Below are 17,416 nucleotides of genomic sequence, written 5' to 3' on the forward strand. Positions count from 1 at the left end.
TTTTTGGTTTTCAATTAAGATCTGTATTTCAAAATCAGTTAAACTGAATTACTACACAATGTCTCACTAGGCTTCCTTAGACTCCATAGACCAAGAAGCCTGTCATCTGAAGCGAAACCTCCATTAGCTTCTGCTGGAGCGCTCTTAACTCTTACAGCACTCTGAAGTCGTCTATGGTGAGAGTTTGGCAGGACATGAACAAGGCCTAGATGTCCAAAGAGCCAAAGACTTGGACTCCTGAAGGGAAGGGACGAGCGCTTCTCTCTCCAAGTTGCTCGCTTCGATGAAACCGTTCAAATCAACGCTTTGACCATTTCTTGATCTTCCAAATTGGATTCTGGTACCTTTAACTTGCTGGAAAACAACAGAAAGCGCATAGAAGATAGCTGTTGAGTGGCTGCGAATGCTCGTTCAATTCTACCGATTTCAGCACAGTCAGCTGGGAAACAGGCTACGCAGGATTCCGAATGTTTGTTTGGCGCTTTCAGTGTTCAAAGTAGGCAAAGGAGTTCCTGCTACTTTTTTTGTAGCAGGAACTCCTTTGCCTATTAGGCGACGTGCCTCTGATGTAGCCAATCCTCCAAGAACATACAGAAGGACCCTGTAAGCTCTTGGGAAGCCTGGCTCCATCAGGGGGGTGTGGCCTAATAGGCAAAGGAGTTCCTGCTACAAAAAAAAAAAAGCCCCGTTCAAAGTGCTTAGCCGGTGTCCCTTATCCCAGCAATGGACCTGGTATCGTTCCCATACTCCAGATGGGGGACTGGCTTCAGTAAGACCTGAATACGTAACTACACATTTCAGGTTTTTAACGGGGTCCGCGTGCACAGACTGCCCTAACCTGAATGGCTCAGCCTAGCCTGCTCTCATCAGAACTTGGAAACTAAACCAGGTCGGCGCTGGATGGGAAACCTCCAAGGAAGTCCAGGGTGGCTACACAGAGGCAGGCAATGGGGAACCACCTCTGAACATCCCTTGCCTTGAAAACCCCACAGCGGGGGTCACTGGAACATACAAACACGTGAAGCTGCCTTCTACTGAATCAGGCCCCCCTCGGTCCATCAAAGTCTGCATTGTCTACTCAGACAGGCAGCAGCTCTCCAGGGTCTCAAGCTGAGGTTTACTTGCCTGGACCCTTTTGAGTTGGAGATGCTGGAGACTGAACCTGGGACCTTCTGCTTACCAAGCAGATGCTCTACCACTGAGCCACTGTCCCTCCCCAACATATATGAACATATGAAGCTGCCTTCTACTGAATCAGACCCCCCCTGGGTCCGTCAGTATTGCCTACTCAGACTAGCAGCTGCTCTCCAGGGTCTCCAGCTGAGGTTTTTCATGCCTACTTGCCTGGACCGTTTTTAGTTGGAGATGCCGGGGGTTGAACCTGGGACCTTCTGTTTACCAAGCAGATGCTCTACCACTGAGCCACCGTCCCTCCCCTAATATGAACATATGAAGCTGCCTTCTACTGAATCAGACCCTGGGTCCATCAAAGTCAGTCTTGTCTACTCAGACAGGCAGCAGCTCTCCAGGGTCTCAAGCTGAGGTTTTTCACACCTACTTGCCTGGACCCTTTTGAGTTGGAGATGCCAGGGATTGAACCTGGGACCTTCTGCTTACCAAGCAGATGCCCTACCATTGAGCCACTGTCCCTCCACTAAAGTTGGAGTTGGCTGTGACTTGATAGTACTTTCCATCCCTACCATTTGCACAGAATATTTCACACAGAGGAGCAAATACTGGAAATACATCCCCCGGCACTGTGTCTGCATGGGAAAATGGCAGTGTGTGTGTGTGCAGGAGCTGTTGCTCCATGGCAGGGGAGTTCTGGGCCCCTCTGGGCTCTTTAAGTTTTAAAAGCCAGACTCAACTTGTTAAAAACCCAACCGTGTCGTTTGGCCCTGTAATTCAGAGTAAAGCTGGATATGACCACAGGATAGCTGCTATTTTTAAAAAAAAAAAATGCAATACAAGAACTCGTGGCACTCAATGAGATTGCTGAGCAGTAAGTTTAGAACAGATAAAAGGAAGTACTTCTTCACCCAAAGGGTAATTAACACGTGGAATTCACTGCCACAAGAGGTGGTGGAGGCTACGAGCATAGCCAGCTTCAAGAGGGGTTTGGATAAAAATATGGAGCAGAGGTCCATCAGTGGCTATTAGCCACAGCATATTATTGGAACTGTCTGGGGCAGTGATGCTCTGTATTCTTGGTGTTTGGGGGGGTGGGGGTGGAAGTGGAAGGGCTTCTAGCCCCACTTGTGAACCTCCTTTTTTTTTTGGCCACTGTGTAACACAGAGTGTTGGACTGGATGGGCCATTGGCCTGATCCAACATGGCTTCTCTGATGTTCTTATGTGACACAGAGTGTTGAACTGGATGGGCCATTGGCCTGATCCAACATGGCTTCTCTGATGTTCTTATGTGACTCAGAGTGTTGGACTGGATGGGCCATTGGCCTGATCCAACATGGCTTCTCTTATGTTCTTATTAAGCAGACAGAGAAGACAAATCCTCTGAATACCAGGTACAGTTGAGGGAGGGGGGAGCACGAGGGGATTCTAGATAAACTCCCACAGAAAATGATTAGGAACTGTTTTAGAGATTTAGGGCTACCGAATAGAACATCAGAAGAGCCCTGCTGAATCAGACTGGGGGGTCATCTAGTCCAGCCTCCTGTCTCGCATGGGGGCCAACCAGTTCCTCTGGAAGGCCAGCAGCACGACATAGAGGCTGAGGCTTTCATAAGAACATCCGAAGAGCCCTGCTGGATCGGACCAGTAGTACATCTAGCCCACCATCCAGCCTCCCCCACAGTGGCCAAAGCCTTTCCTGATGTTGCCTCCGGGCTCTGGGATTCAGGTTTAGTGCCTTCGAGTGTGGAGGTTTTCCTCAGCCACCATGGCTAGTAGCCATCGACAGACTTATCCTCCATGATTCTATCTCATCCCCTTTTAAAGCTGTCCATTCCTGCTGCCCTCACGACATCCTCTGGCAACGAATCCCACCTTTTAATCACTCGGTGTGAAGTAGTATTTCCTTTTGTCCTTCCTGAACCTACTGCCCGTCAGCTTTATTGGATGCCCTCGAGTTCTAGTCTTAGGGGAGAGGGAGAAACATTTCTCAAGAGGGGGTAAACATCTGGCACAGAGGTCCACAGCGTATTGATGGAACTCTCTGTCTGAGGCAGAGATGCTCTGTATTCTTGGTGCTTGGGAGGGGGCAACAGTGGGAGGGCTTCTAGTGTCCTGGCCCCACCGGTGGACCTCCTGATGGTGCCTGGTTTTTCGGCCACTGTATGACACAGAGTGTGGGACTGGATGGGCCATTGGCCTGATCCAACATGGCTTCTCTTATGTCTGGGGCAGTGATACTCTGTCTTTTTGGTCCTGGGGGGGGGGGCACAGTGAGAGGGTTTCTAGTGTCCTGGCCCCACTGGTGGACCTCCTGATGGCATCTGGTTTTTTGGCCACTGAGTGACGCAGAGTGTTGGACTGGATGGACCATTGGCCTGATCCAACATAGCTTCTCTTATGTTCTTATGTCTGGGGCAGTGATGCTCTGTATTCTTGATGCTTGGTAGGGGGCAACGGTGTGAGGGCTTCTAGTGTCCTGGCCCCACCGGTGGACCTCCTGATGGTGCCTGGTTTTTCGGCCACTCTGTGCCACAGAGTGTTGGACTGGATGGACCATTGGCCTGATCCAACATGGCTTCTCTTATGTCTGGGGCAGTGATACTCTGTCTTTTTGGTCCTGGGGGGGCACAGTGGGAGGGCTTCTAGTGTCCTGGCCCCACTGGTGGACCTCCTGATGGCAGCTGGTTTTTTTGGCCATTGTGAGACACAGAGTGTTGGACTGGATGGGCCACTGGCCTGATATATCATGGCTTCTCTTATGTTCTTATGTTATGTTCTTTGTCAGCTCTCTTCACCCCATGCATACTTTTCTAAACCTCTATCATGTCTGGATTCAAAGGATTCAGAATTTTCTGGGCAGCTCAGCAGTCGTGCAAGACAGATGGGAAGAGCGAAGGAACTTCTGCACTCGCGGAAACCACGGGCTCACTCAGCCCCAAGCGGCGCTATCAGGAAGGAGGCCTTCGTCCCAGCGGCCCAAAGCTTCCCAAGGCGACGATGCACTTGAACTGGTTTCCTTGCTGCCAGAGGCCATTTCCATGAGCGGTGCAGGGAACCGGAAGAGCTCCGCAGGAAACGAACTGTTCAGCCTTTGCTATATTTAGCCCAAGGATGCAGCTGAGCCCAGGTGGGGCACGACCAGCCAGAGGAGGAAGAACGGACAAAGAGGAGGACGCCGTCAGCGCAGGGATAATCGCGGCACTGTCACGGAAGACGAGGTCCGGTTCTCCCTCGAGATGCAAAGGACTAGAAGGGGGGGGGGGGGGTGGTGGCCAAACTTGCTTAGCGTAAAAGCCACAGAATATACGTTAGGTGTTCAAGAGCCACGAGACGTGAACATCAGATGTTTGAGAGCCAGAAGGCAGGCAGACAGGCAAAGAGATGGAGGGGAGGGAAGAGAGAGGTGGAAAGAAAGCAACTTTATGCATTCTCGGAGCCGCCGGCTGGCTTGGCTTGGAGAAATGATTTAAAGAGTCCAAATGCCTTCTCCAAGCTGGCCGATGGGGCGGGGGGGCGGGGGGCTTCGAGAGCCACACGATGTACGTGAAAGAGCCACAGTCTGGCCACCTATGGACTAGAAGCTTGCTTTTTAAAGAACTGAAAGCTGGGCATTGAGAGATCCTGATACACAGATTGGTATAACAATATTCTATTGCCAATTTAAAAAACAACAACTGAAAAAGCCCCTTTTTATTATACTAGGGGCTGCTGCTGGGAAACTGGAGCAGGAAAGATACTTAAGCCCATCTAAGTCTAGTGTTAAGGACAGAAGCGAAGCCATCTTGGACCAGGCCAATGGCCCCTCCAGTCCAACACTCTGTCACACAGTGGCCAAAGTACCCAGGCGCCATCAGGAGGTCCATCCGTGGGGCCAGGAGTGGTCATTTGGATATGCTTTTCATGTTGTGATCTATATACTGGAAGTTCTACTTGCGATTTATGAATTCCATGCTGCCACTTTAAATATTATCCTTAGGAATATATTAATGTGAATTGATATGGATGATTGTCATTTGTTAATTGTCCACGGTTCATTTCTTTAGTGTTGCAACTTTCCCATGGATCTCCGGGTTGTATTGTTGTAACCTCCAGGTGGGGCCTGGAGATCTCCTGGAATCACATCTGATCTCCAGAGAACAGAGATCGGTGCCTCTGGAGAAAAGAGCTTCTTTCGATAGCAGACTCTATGGCATTTTTTGTTGTTGTTCAGTCGCACAGTTGAGTCCAACTCTTTGCAACCACATGGAACAAGTCACTCCAGGTCCTGTCTTCCACCATCCTCTGAAGCCCACTCAAATTCATGTTGGTTATATCAGTAACGCTGTCCGGCCATCTCATCTTTTGCCATCCCCTTCTTTTGTCAAGAGCCCCATGGCGCAGCGTGTTAAAGCTGCAGTATTGCAGTCCTAAGCTCTGCTCACGACCTGAGTTCAATCCCTGGCGGAAGCTGGGTTTTCAGGTAGCCGGCTCGAGGTTGACTCAGCCTTCCATCCTTCTGAGGTCGGTAAAATGAGTACCCAGCTTGCTGGGGGGAAAGTGTAGATGACTGGGGAAGGCAATGGCAAACCACCCCGTAAAAAGTCTGCCGTGAAAACATGAAACCAATGTCATCCCAGAGTCAGAAACGACTGGTGCTTGCACAGGGGACCTTTCCTTTCCTTTTTCTTCTTTTGTCTTCTGTCTTTCCCGGCATCAGGATCTTCTCCAGTGAGTGCTCCCTTCTCATTTGGTGGTCAAAGTATTTGAGCTTCAGCATCTGACCTTCTAGGGAACAGAGTTATTATTTATTTATCTATTTATTGCGCTTATATCCCGCCCTCCCCAGACGGGCTCAGGGCGGCTAACAACGGTCACAATTTGATGACAGATTCACATGATAACAATAAAACATTATTAAAACATTAAAATATTAAAACAGTTTAAATACAGTTCAGGTGGCGTTCTGTTTTGAATTAATTTGTGATGATATTGTGGGGTAGATAGTACACCCCCCCCTATAAATGTTAAAAGCACCTCCATTTAGTTATGAAAAGCCTGCCTGAACAGATATGTCTTATAGGCCCTGCGGAATTGTGATAAATCCCGCAGGACCCCGGTCTCCTCCAGGAGGGCATTCCAGAGGGCAGGCGCAGCCACGGAGAAGGCTCTTGCCCTTGTAGTGGTCAGACGGGCGTCCTTTCGCCCGGGGGTCTTGAACAGATCTAACGATCTTGATTGTAGTTGATTTTCCTTAGCACTGACTGATTTGATCTTCTCTCAAGAGTCTTCTCCAGCACCACAGCTCAAAAGCATCTATTCTTCTGCACTCGGCCTTCATGATGGTCCAACTCTCACAGCCAGACATTCCTACTGGGAATACCATCGCTTTGACTATACGGACTTTTGTTGGCAGGGTAATATCTCTACTTTTTATTATATTGCCCAGGTTTGCTATAGCTATCCTCTCAAGGAGCAAACGTCTTTTAGTTTCATGGCTACAGTCACCATCTGCAGTGATCTTGGATCCCAGAAATGTGAAGTCTCTCGATACTTTAATGTCTTCCCCTTCTATTTGCCAAGTTGTGATGGGACCAGATGCCATGATCTTAGTTTTTTTGATGTTGAGTTTCAAGCCTGCTTTTGTGCTCTCCTCTTTCACCCTCAACAAGAGGTTCTTTAGGTCCTCTACATTTTCTGCCATTAGAGTGGTGTCGTCTGCATTTCTGAGGTTGTTGTTTTCCCTGGCAATCTTAATTCTGGCTTCTGCTTCATCCAGGCTGGCATTCCGCATTATATGTACTCTGCATATAAATTAAATAAGCAGGGTGACAATATGCATCCTTGTCGAACTCCTTTGCCTAGTCTAAACCAATCAGTTGTTCCATATCCCGTTCTGACAGCTGCTTCTTGACCCTTATACAGGTTTCTCAGGAGACATGTGAGGTGGTCTGGTACTCCCATCTCTTTAAGAACTTGCCACAGTGTTGTGATTCACACAGTCAAAGGCTTTAGCGTAGTCAATGAAGCAGAAATAGATGTTTTTCTGGTACTCCCATGCTTTCTCCATAATCCAGCGAATGTCGGCAATTTGATCTCAAGTTCCTCTACCTCTCTGAAACCCAGCTTGCACTTCTGGTAGTTCCCAATTCATTATACTCCATTAAAGTCGGTTCCCTCCCCGAGTCTGCTTCCTCAGGTTTCACCCCCAGATCTCCAGGAATTTCCCAACAACGAGTTGGCAGCGCTACCCCCATGCAGATCTCAAACCATAAAGAGGATCTACCCCGCCCCCCCAGGAGTTCTTTTGTATCCCAGCTAGAATCTTCTTCCACCTGAACACACTGACAAACATCTTGCGATGTGTTTCCAACCCCGCGTCTGGGAAATCACTACTCTGCTAAGGAACAGATCTCTCTCTCCATCTAATGTTAAATATTGACAGGGAAGCCAGGTTAGGGAAGCAGGAAAAAGACCCCAGAGGCAAAGAATCGGTATTGAAAGTGTCATCATATCACAGCACTTCTCAGAAGCAGGAAACCACAAATTTTGGGGGGGGGGGGAGTGAAAGCTACACCCGTTCTCCAGCCATGGATCAGGTCGCCCGATTGTGAGTCTCCTACATAAACAGATGTGCCTAGACGTTTCCATATGCTAAGGGAGAGCAGGAAGTATGCCAACATTTTAAAAACAGCTTTTAATAATGTTAACAAGCTAGGTCAGAATTCCGCCTCCTTGCGGGTCATAAGTTGTCATGCCTGAGAAAAATGCTGTCAATTAACACATTAAAAAAGAGAAGGAATTGCTGAGTTAAGGAGAGTGAGATACCAGGTCAGCTTTTCCAGAAAGGAAGGTTTTTCTCTCTCTCTTTTTTTTAAGGCTTTCAAAGTCACAAGGCTTCGCGGCTCCTTCCTCCTGTTGCTCAATTTAAGGCCTGCTGACAGACATCATAACGCCCACTGTTAATAGCTTCCGTGCCTGTTTTATCATGTGCAGAAAAAATAAGGAAAGCGCTTCTTTTTGCCACAAAGCCGTCTTCCCTCCTTTCTCTCTTAAAAAAAAACGAGAGTTTTTCAGCTGCAAGATCAGGGTGATAAACTCCAAGCTGTGTTTTGCGTTCTGAGGGAAACCGTTCGCCGGAGAATGACATGCCGCTGCTGCTGTCCGACAGACACGACAGAGCGCCGACGTCAGCCATGTTTTGCTGGCGTCCGCCGTGGACAGCGACGTGACCTTCAACCGGGGCCTCTGCGCAGGCTGCCGATTAGGATCTTCTCTGCTGCTTGAACGACAGGGGCCAAGACAGGATGTTTTTACAGATGCTCCGTTGCAAAAAGGAAAAAAGAACAGTGGGTGGATCGCTCAGGAGGCCATGCTTCACAGCCAGAGAGGAAGCCACTCAGCACCCCCACAAGTCAGGCTGGAGGCCAACTCTGACCCCTTGTAGCTGGGGGCAAGCCAGAGACATCCCCCCGCTCCCCACACACACACACAGAACGTGAAACAATGAACTAGATTTAGTGAAATTATTAACATGGGGATTGCAGCTGAAGGTGGTGCCCCTCGGTGATACCCTCTTAGCAGCCTGGGAGCCTCTAGTGTAGGGTTTCCAAGCAGTGCCCAGCAACTGGTGGGAAGGCTATTGGAGGCGGAAGAGTCCCAGGAGAAAAATAAAAATAAGGCCTCATTTATTTATAGGAAGTTCTGACCACAGAGTTCCTGGTGATTCCTAGAGCTACCCGGAAGTGTCAAAAGGTAGCTCTAGGAATCACCAGAAATTCTATGGTCAAACCAGAAGCTCTTTAACCATATATTTTCCAGTGAATCCTAGATCCAGACCTCATTTTGGGCAGCAGCTCACAGGAGTGGAGCTCCAGAACCTCTAAATTCTTTGTCCCCACCCCCTCTCAAATATACTTGCTTCCAGGTTCCATTGTTCAAACCCCCAGGTTTGGATATTTGAGATCTTACCGTCAGGTAGACGATATAGAGTGTTGAAGGCTAGGACAAACAGATTTAAGGACAGTTTCTATCCAAGTGCTGTGGTTAGGCTAAATGCAGGGTTATGAAGGATTATCTGTTTTAGATATATTTAAATGGTTTTATGAATGTTTATCTGTTTTAGATGTATTTAAATGGTTTAAATGGTTTAAATGGTTTTAGATGTATTTAAATGGTATGAATATGAATATGTGTGTTTGATGTGTTGGTGTGTTTTGTGGAAGAGCACCTCATTTCGTTGCTCTCTTTTTGTTGAGAACAATGACAATAAATTTATCTATCTATCTATCTATCTTGCTGAACTCTATGATCTGACAAACTTTCTAATATTCCTCCCCCCCCCTCAAAAAATGGGAAAATAACTCAAACATATCAAGCAGACAGATGGAAATCTTCCTCGTGGCCACATAGGAGAAAGTCATTGAAAAAGTATGAGGGGAGTAAGGTTTTATTGTGACAATTATAATTCAAGAAGCATTTTCAGGTAGATGCTGAGCTGATATAATTTAGGTCACCTTCTGGTGATGTCAGGAGTGTGTGGCACATGCAAATGAGTTGTGCTAATGAGCTCCAGCACCTCTTTTTCTACAAAATGACCCCTGCTTGGGGCTATCCCTTCCAGGCAGCTCTAGGGATCACCAGGAACTCTTATGGTCAGAAATTCCTGTAAATGTATACACAGCCTTGTTTTTTCCCCTAGGGTGATCGTGCAGCTCCTCCTGTTTGGCCCATTTCCTGCTGATCGGGTGAGTATCACTGGGCGAGACGACGGTTTCGTCTTTAACTTCCAGTAGCCTGGAACGCACCACAGTGCTCTAGATGCAAGGAAATGCTGGAAAGCTTCCAAATCTTCAAAAGGATAAAACTGATAGGTTTACATGACGGCTGAAACAAGGAATAAAGCTGTCAACTCGGTGAAATCCATTACCTTTCTTCGACTTTGGTCTTTGGTCTGTATGGCTGAGACACGGCCTCCTTCTGCAAAAGAAGGGAACAGGTTGCCTTAGGGGTAGGGAACGTTGGCTCTCCCGATGTTTTTTGCCTACAACTCCCATCAGCCCCATCATGCTGGCTGGGGCTGATGGGAGTTGTAGGCAAAAACATCGGGAGAGCCAACGTTCCCTACCCCTGCAGACAGAGCTCTCACTCCCCCCCGGGAAGGTAACCATGTTGGTCGGCAGGAGAAGAGCCAGAATTGTTCCGTAGCACCTTAGAGACACGAAAGATCTTTGGGGTGTAAACTTTCAAGAGTCAAAGCTCGAGCTGTCCCAAGGTCACCCAGCAAGCTTCCTTGGCAGAGTTAGGATTCGAACCTGGATCTCCCAGATCCTAGTCTCCTAACCGCTACGCTACGCTGGCTAGTTATTCTTCAAACAGGGAATGAGTTTTTCTTTTTTCCTTTCGTTTTGCGAGATGCTCTTTTACCTGCCGCGTTCTTGCTTGGTTTTTAGCTGCGACTCTTGAAACCTTATATCCCAAACATCTTGTGAGGATCTCTACAGTGCTACTGGGCCTGAATTTAACACTCTTCTTCTGCCGCATCTTGTCTTGGTATCTGTGGCTTCCAAAGTAGCCTTCTCTACCTTACCCTACCAGGGCTATGCCGGATTCCAAGAAAGGACGCATTGCCTCTTGCATTTATGCATTTCAACTCCTACTCTATCACCTCTCTGCATATGCATTTAAGGACTATGATTGTGAAGCATCTTGAACAGCTACAGGGATAAATCTGAAACGGGGCAGCGGGTAGGACTAAAAACCAAGCAAGAACGCGGCAGGTAAAAGAGCATCTCGCAAAACGAAAGGAAAAAAAGAAAAACTCATTCCCTGTTTGAAGAATAACTAGCCAGCGTAGCGTAGCGGTTAGGAGACTAGGATCTGGGAGATCCAGGTTCGAATCCTAATTCTGCCGAGGAAGCTTGCTGGGTGACCTTGGGACAGTCACGCTTGCAGCCTAGCCTACATCACAAGGTTGTTGTGAGGAAGAAACAGAATAGATGAGAATGGTGTCAGCTGCTCTGAGTCCCCACTGGGCAGAAAGACAGGGCGTTTTCGCACAGGGCTTACCCCGGAGCGAAGTCCCTCTTCACCGCGCAGCGTCTGCGCGGATTTCGCACCAACTGCGCCGCAGAACCCGGAAGAGCCGCATAGTGCCACAGTTTTTGCGTCGCAAATGTAAACCGCCAAAAACCAACTTTACATTTGCGACGCAAAAGCCGCGGCTCTTCCGGGTTCTGCGGAGCAGTTGGTGCGAAATCCGCGCAGACGCTGCGCAGCGAAGAGGGATGTCGCTCCGGGGTAAGCCCTGTGTGAAAACGCCCACAGTGTTTAAATAAAGTAAATAGAGAAGAAAGCCAAAGACAGAAGACTGGGACCGTCTTGGCTCAGTACTGGAAATACAGGCAAAAGGGAGACGTGCGAAACGCACCAGAGGTTATCATGTATGTGAAATAAACATGCGCCCGAGTAAATTAAAGATAAATTTTGTACGCTAAACAAACAATTGACTTGAACTCTGCACATCTCTCCTTTTTCTATTGCAGAGGTTTCCTCCCTTCTTTTTTCCTGGAAAGACAGGTGCCAGGTGGACTGCCATAACGGGGGCCTTGCGCCAGGTGCAGTCACCGGTCTAACTTCTGCACAAAGTGACTGGAGATCATCTCAGCTCATAGGCTGGTTATACAGGAGAAGGTGGTACTCTGGTCCCCGACCACAGATGTAACTCCAGGCAGCTGGTCCCAGTTTTTATGGTCTGTGGCCTCCCCCTCCCGTCAGAAGAGTTTCCTCAAGACAAGAGGCGCATTAGGAAAACGGGCACGCTCCATCTTACCATGATCCTCTCTTCCCTTTGTTTCCTCAGTAAAGTCAGGATTTCTTCTCTCCGCTTGGCCTACAAGAAAAGAGCAGGCAGTGGTGAAGCGCTGGGAAAGGCATCAGTGGACCCTTCCAGGAAAACATTTGATCCAGCTGCATGGCGAGGAAGCAGCTGTGCTTCGCTTATGTTCCTGAGCGTGTTGATCTTTGAGTGAAACGGCCATGGGTGATCCCTCTCCCCTTTCCACTCCCCTGCACTCCACCGGTCCCTAAGGGCTGGTGTGGCCCAGCAGCTAAAGACAAGAAGGCCACCGTCTGAATCTCTCCATTGCTAAGAAGTTGGCTGGGCACATTAAACTTGGTTGGTTAAACTGATTGGCTGGGCAGATTAAAAATGTTGACTGAGGGGTGGCATGACTGAGGTTTACAAAATTACTTGGATGCAGGTTTATTTCACATACATGATAACCTCTGGTGTGTTTTGCATGTCTCCCTTTTGCCTATATTTCCAATGCCAAGCCAAGACGGTCCCCGTCTACTGTCTTTGGCTGGCTGTCTATTTACTTCATCTGTCTCTCTGTCCAGTTGAGACCCAAAGCAGCTGACATCATTCTCATTTATTCTATTTCTTCCGCACAGCAACCCTGTGATGTAGACTAGACTGAAAGTGTGACTGTCCTAAGGTCACCCAGCAAGCTTCCTTGGCAGAAGGAGGATTCGAACCTGGAGTCAAGGTGCACCTTTAAGATCAACAAACGTTTTATTCAGATTGTAAGCTTTCGTGTGTGCATGAACACTTCTTCAGATGAGGAATCAGGCACAGTGAGCAGAGCTACTTATAGCTGGTAGAGAAGGTAGAGAAAGAAGTCCTTTTCTCCCTTTCTCACAACACGAGAATTCGTGGGCACTAAATGAAATTGCTGAGCAGTTGCGTGAGAATGGATAAAAGGAAGTCCTTCTTCATCCAAAGGGTGATCAACATGTGGAATTCACTGCCACAGGAGGTGGTGGCGGCTACAGGCATGGCCAGCTTCAAAAGGGGATTGGATCAACATCTGGAGCAGAGGTCCATCAGTGGCTATTAGCTACAGTGCATTGTTGGAACTCTCTGTCTGGGGCAAGTGATGCTCTGTATTCTTGGTGCTTGGGAGGGGCAACAGTGGGAGGGCTTCTAGTGTCCTGGCCCTACTGATGGACCTCCTGATGGCACCTGGGTTTTTTGGCCACTGTGTGTCACAAAACAAAGTGTTGGACTGGATGGGCCATTGGCCTGATCCAACATGGCTTCTCTTATATTCTTATGGACCTCCTGATGGCACCTGGGTTTTTTTGGCCACTGAGAGACACAGAGTGTTGGACTGGATGGGCCATTGGCCTGATCCAACATGACTTCTCTTATGTTCTTAAGTCACAAGTTGGCACCAGTCAAGTCTCTCTGCTTTGAAACTTGACCCTACAGCACTGTGGTAAGAACTGCACAATAATGCACATTTAAAGTGTTTTGAACACTCTAGCACGGTCTCGCTTATCAATTTCATATTGATTTATTTAAACCAGGGGTCTCCAACGTAGTGCCCGTGGGGAGCATGGTACCCACTAACACTTTTCCTGGGGCCCGCCAGGAGTTTTTAGAAAGTGGGTCAAGCAGGGTTACCCAGCAGAGCTTCTGATTAACCACTGGAGATCTGATTGGCTGAGCAGATTAAAATAACACTGTTTCGGCAGAAGCTGCCACCACTGTGTTGGTTTTGTTCTCTTTCACCATCCTCTTTCCCAGCGTATTTTTTTTAAAAAAACAACAACTCTTCATATCCTATGCACTCGAGCCTCCCACGTGTGTGTGGCTCCACCTCTTTTGGCAGCCATTTTGTGGTTGTGCCAACTGCTCTGTATCAGAATTCCAAAGGGGCCCACAGGCTCAAGGCGGCTAGGGGCCTCTGATTAAACAAATATACGTCCTCTTTTCTCCTGACCTAGTTGAGAGAATGAGCATTAGAGCATCACTGAAGGTGAACGCACCGGCCCTGAAAGCGACCCAGCCCTAAGAGCCAAACATTATGTTAGCCACAGGTCAAACTGGCGCCAACACCATTTTAGAGGAGAGCATTGCCATTTAAAAACTGCTGTAAGGGCCTCTCCTAAAAAAAGGTAAAGGTAGTCCCCTGTGCAAGCACCAGTCATTTCCGACTCTGGGGTGATGTTGCTTTCACAATGTTTTCATGGCAGACTTTTTACCGGGTGGTTTGCCATTGCCTTCCCCAGTCATCTACACTTCCCCCCCAGGAAACTGGGTACTCATTTTACCTACCTCAGAAGGATGGAAGGCCGAGTCAACCTGGAGCTGGCTACCTGAACCCAGCTTCTGCTGGGATCGAACTCAGGTCATGAGCAGGGAGCTCAGACTGCAGTACTGCAGCTTTACCACTCTGCGCCACGGGGCTCTTCAAGGGTCTCTCCTACTTGTTCCAATATGCTGCAAAAAGTGTGATAGCTACACAACGGAAAACTCAATCCAGTCCACACATTGACCTTTGGTACAAAAAGTTATGGAGTCTATACATAATGGCTAAGGTCACTGATAAGTCTCTCTGCTGTAGAATCTCATGCTCCCAGATTAAATTTTGAAGTGGTTTTTTGGGATCTCTGACTGAACAAAATGAAAATCCAAATGTATTTGACGAATTGTGTTTTTGGTGGACATTCTTTTTTTTGATGGATTTTATTTATTATTGTATGCTTGCGCCCTTCATTGTAATTTCTATTGTGTTTCAATAAAACAAATTTATTTCGGGGGGGGGGGGACAAAATAGGAGTCAAGTTGCACTTTTAAGACCGACTTAAGTTTTATTTAGAACGTAAGCTTTCGTGCGCTTTGTGTGGCTTTGCTTACTGTACCGGATTCCTCGTCTGATGGTGTGCTTGGAGCACACGAAAGCTTACGTTCTAAATAAAACTTACGTTGGTCTTAAAGGTGCCACTTGACTCCTATTTTGTTCCACTAATTCAGACCAACACGGCTGACTACTTGGACTTATTTGCGGGGGGTGGGGGGGTGGTAAACTGCTGTGAGGGTCCATTTGGACAGGACCCTCACAGCAGTTTTTAACAGGCTGCATTCTCCTTTTAAAACGGTGTTGGCAGCTACAGGTCCCCAGCCAAAAAAAAAGAAAAAGCAGAAGATTTTGGCTGCGAGGTCTTGGTTCTCTGCAAGAATGAGACAAAATGGAATCTTGATTTCTCCTGGAGAGCTGCCGCATCCTACGGAGAGCTGTGCTCCTTGTTTCAAAAGAAGGAAAGACTGCAGAGATCCAGAATTCTACCCTTTTTTTGGTTTTTTTTTTTTGCTTCTGGGAGTTACTTGGACAGAACAGCTTGGAAAACTCTCAAGAGCAAGAAAAAAGGGAAACGAACTCATTCTTGCGATGCTGTGTCAGCAAAATCAAGTTTCATAAACCCTTCAGCCAGTAACAAAATGTACTGTTGTCAAGACACCCCCGTCCTTACATGGAACAGGATATTAACAGGGAATTTAGCACGTTTCTCTTCCACTGCTTCTCTTTTGTGCTTTACTCAAGGCTTATAAGATACAGATATTGTGGATGTTCATATACTGTACACCAGGGGTGGCCAAACTGTGGCTTAGGAACCACATGTGGCCCTTTCACACATATCTCCAGTCCAGCTGGCAGCTTGGGGAATGTATTTAAAATTAAAGTTGCTTTCTTTCCACCACTCCTTCCCTCCCCCATCCTTCCTTCCTTCCGCCTTGCAGCTCTCAAACATCAGACGTCCGTGCCTTGCGGCTCTTGAACATCTGATGTTTATTCTATGTGGCTTTTACGTTAAGCAAGTTTGGCCACCCCTGATATGCGCTATATAAGAACGTTACACAGAGCCATGTGAAAAGGTGGGAGGCCAAGACGGCATGGAATAGCCTGATTTCACCAAATCTCAAAAGCTTACCAGGGCCAGTCCTTGGAAAGAAGATACCAAGGAAGGCTCTGCAGAGGAGGGCCACGGAAAAACCCCTCTGCTTCTCCCTTGCCTTGGAAGCCCCTTGCTGGGGTGGCCATAAGCTGGAAGCTAAGCAGGGTCAGTGCTTAGGAGGGAGACCACCAAGAAAGGCTCTGCAGGGGAAGGCAATGACGGACCACCTCTGCTTCTCACTTGCCTTGAAAGTCCCTTGCTGGGGTCACCATAACTTGGAAGCTACGCAGGGTCAGTGCTTGGATGAGAGACCAACAAAGAAGGCTCTGAAGAGGAAGGCAACAGTAAACCCCCTCTGCTTCTCCCTTGCCTTGGAAGTCCCTCGCTGGGTCACCATGTTGGAAGCTAAGCAGGGCTGGTACTTGAAAGGGAGACCCCCAAGAGAGGCTCTGCAGAGGAAGGCAATGGCAAACCACTTCTTCTTCTCCCTTGCCTCGGAAGTCCCTCGCTGGAGTTGCCATAAGCTGGAAGCTAAGCAGGGCTGGTACTTGGAAGGGAGACCACCAAGGAAGGCTCTGCAGAGGCAGGCGATGGCAAATCACCTCTGATTCTCAGTTGCCTTGGAAGCCCCTTACTGGGGTCGCATAAGCTGGTTGTGACTTGCCAGCCCTTTATACGCACCCACAGGTGGAAAGGAAGGCATTGCAATAAGAACATAAGAGAAGCCATGTTGGAGCAGGCCAATGGCCCATCCAGTCCAACACTCTGTGTCACGTAAGAACATAAAAGAAGCCATGTTGGATCAGGCCAATGGCCCATCCAGTCCAACACTCTGTATCACATAAGAACATAAGAGGAGCCATGTTGGATCAGGCCAATGGCCCATCCAGTCCAACACTCTGTGTCACATAAGAACATCAGAGAAGCCATGTTGGATCAGGCCAATGGCCCATCCAGTCCAACACTCTGTGTCACATAAGATCAGAGAAGCCATGTTGGATCAGGCCAATGGCCCATCCAGTCCAACACTCTGTGTCACATAAGAACATAAGAGGAGCCATGTTGGATCAGGCCAATGGCCCACCCAGTCCAACACTCTGTGTCACATAAGAACATAAGAGAAGCCCTGTTGGATCAGGCCAGTGGCCCATCAAGTCCAACGCTCTGTGTCACATAAGAACATAAGAGAAGCCATGTTGGAACAGGCCAATGGCCCATCCAGCCCAACACTCTGTGTCACATAAGAACATAAGAGGAGCCCTGTTGGATCAGGCCAACCAGTCCAACACTCTGTGTCACACAGGAGCCAAAATACCCAGGCACCATCAGGAGGTCCATCAGTGGGGCCAGGACACTAGAAGCCCTCCCACTGTTGTCCCCCCCACCCAAGCACCAAGAATACAGAGCATCACTGCCCCAGAGAGTTCCAACAATACGCTGCGGCAAATAGCCACTGATGGACCTCTAATAGTCACTGATGGACTGTATAGTTTTAATGCTAAATAATTTTAAGGTTTTTAGGTTTTTAAATGCTTGATTTCAAATGTAATTACTTTGTTCCGATT

The 17,416-nt window shown here is 48.1% G+C and overlaps 1 protein-coding gene across 1 annotated transcript in view; it reads right to left on the minus strand.

The window, feature by feature from the left end:
• Nucleotides 1–17,416, minus strand: part of HOATZ (HOATZ cilia and flagella associated protein) — a 30,050-nt gene continuing 12,634 nt past the window's right edge. The window contains exons 4-6 of the mRNA XM_060251672.1: nt 11,941–12,000; nt 10,039–10,088; nt 1–354 (exon numbers count right to left, since the gene is read on the minus strand). Coding sequence (XP_060107655.1) covers nt 294–354; nt 10,039–10,088; nt 11,941–12,000 — 171 coding nt within the window. The 3' untranslated portion in view covers nt 1–293. The remainder of the gene's footprint in view (nt 355–10,038; nt 10,089–11,940; nt 12,001–17,416) is intronic.

The sequence above is a fragment of the Heteronotia binoei genome, chromosome 12 (assembly GCF_032191835.1).
Source record: "Heteronotia binoei isolate CCM8104 ecotype False Entrance Well chromosome 12, APGP_CSIRO_Hbin_v1, whole genome shotgun sequence".
Classification (NCBI taxonomy): Eukaryota; Metazoa; Chordata; class Lepidosauria; order Squamata; family Gekkonidae; genus Heteronotia; species Heteronotia binoei.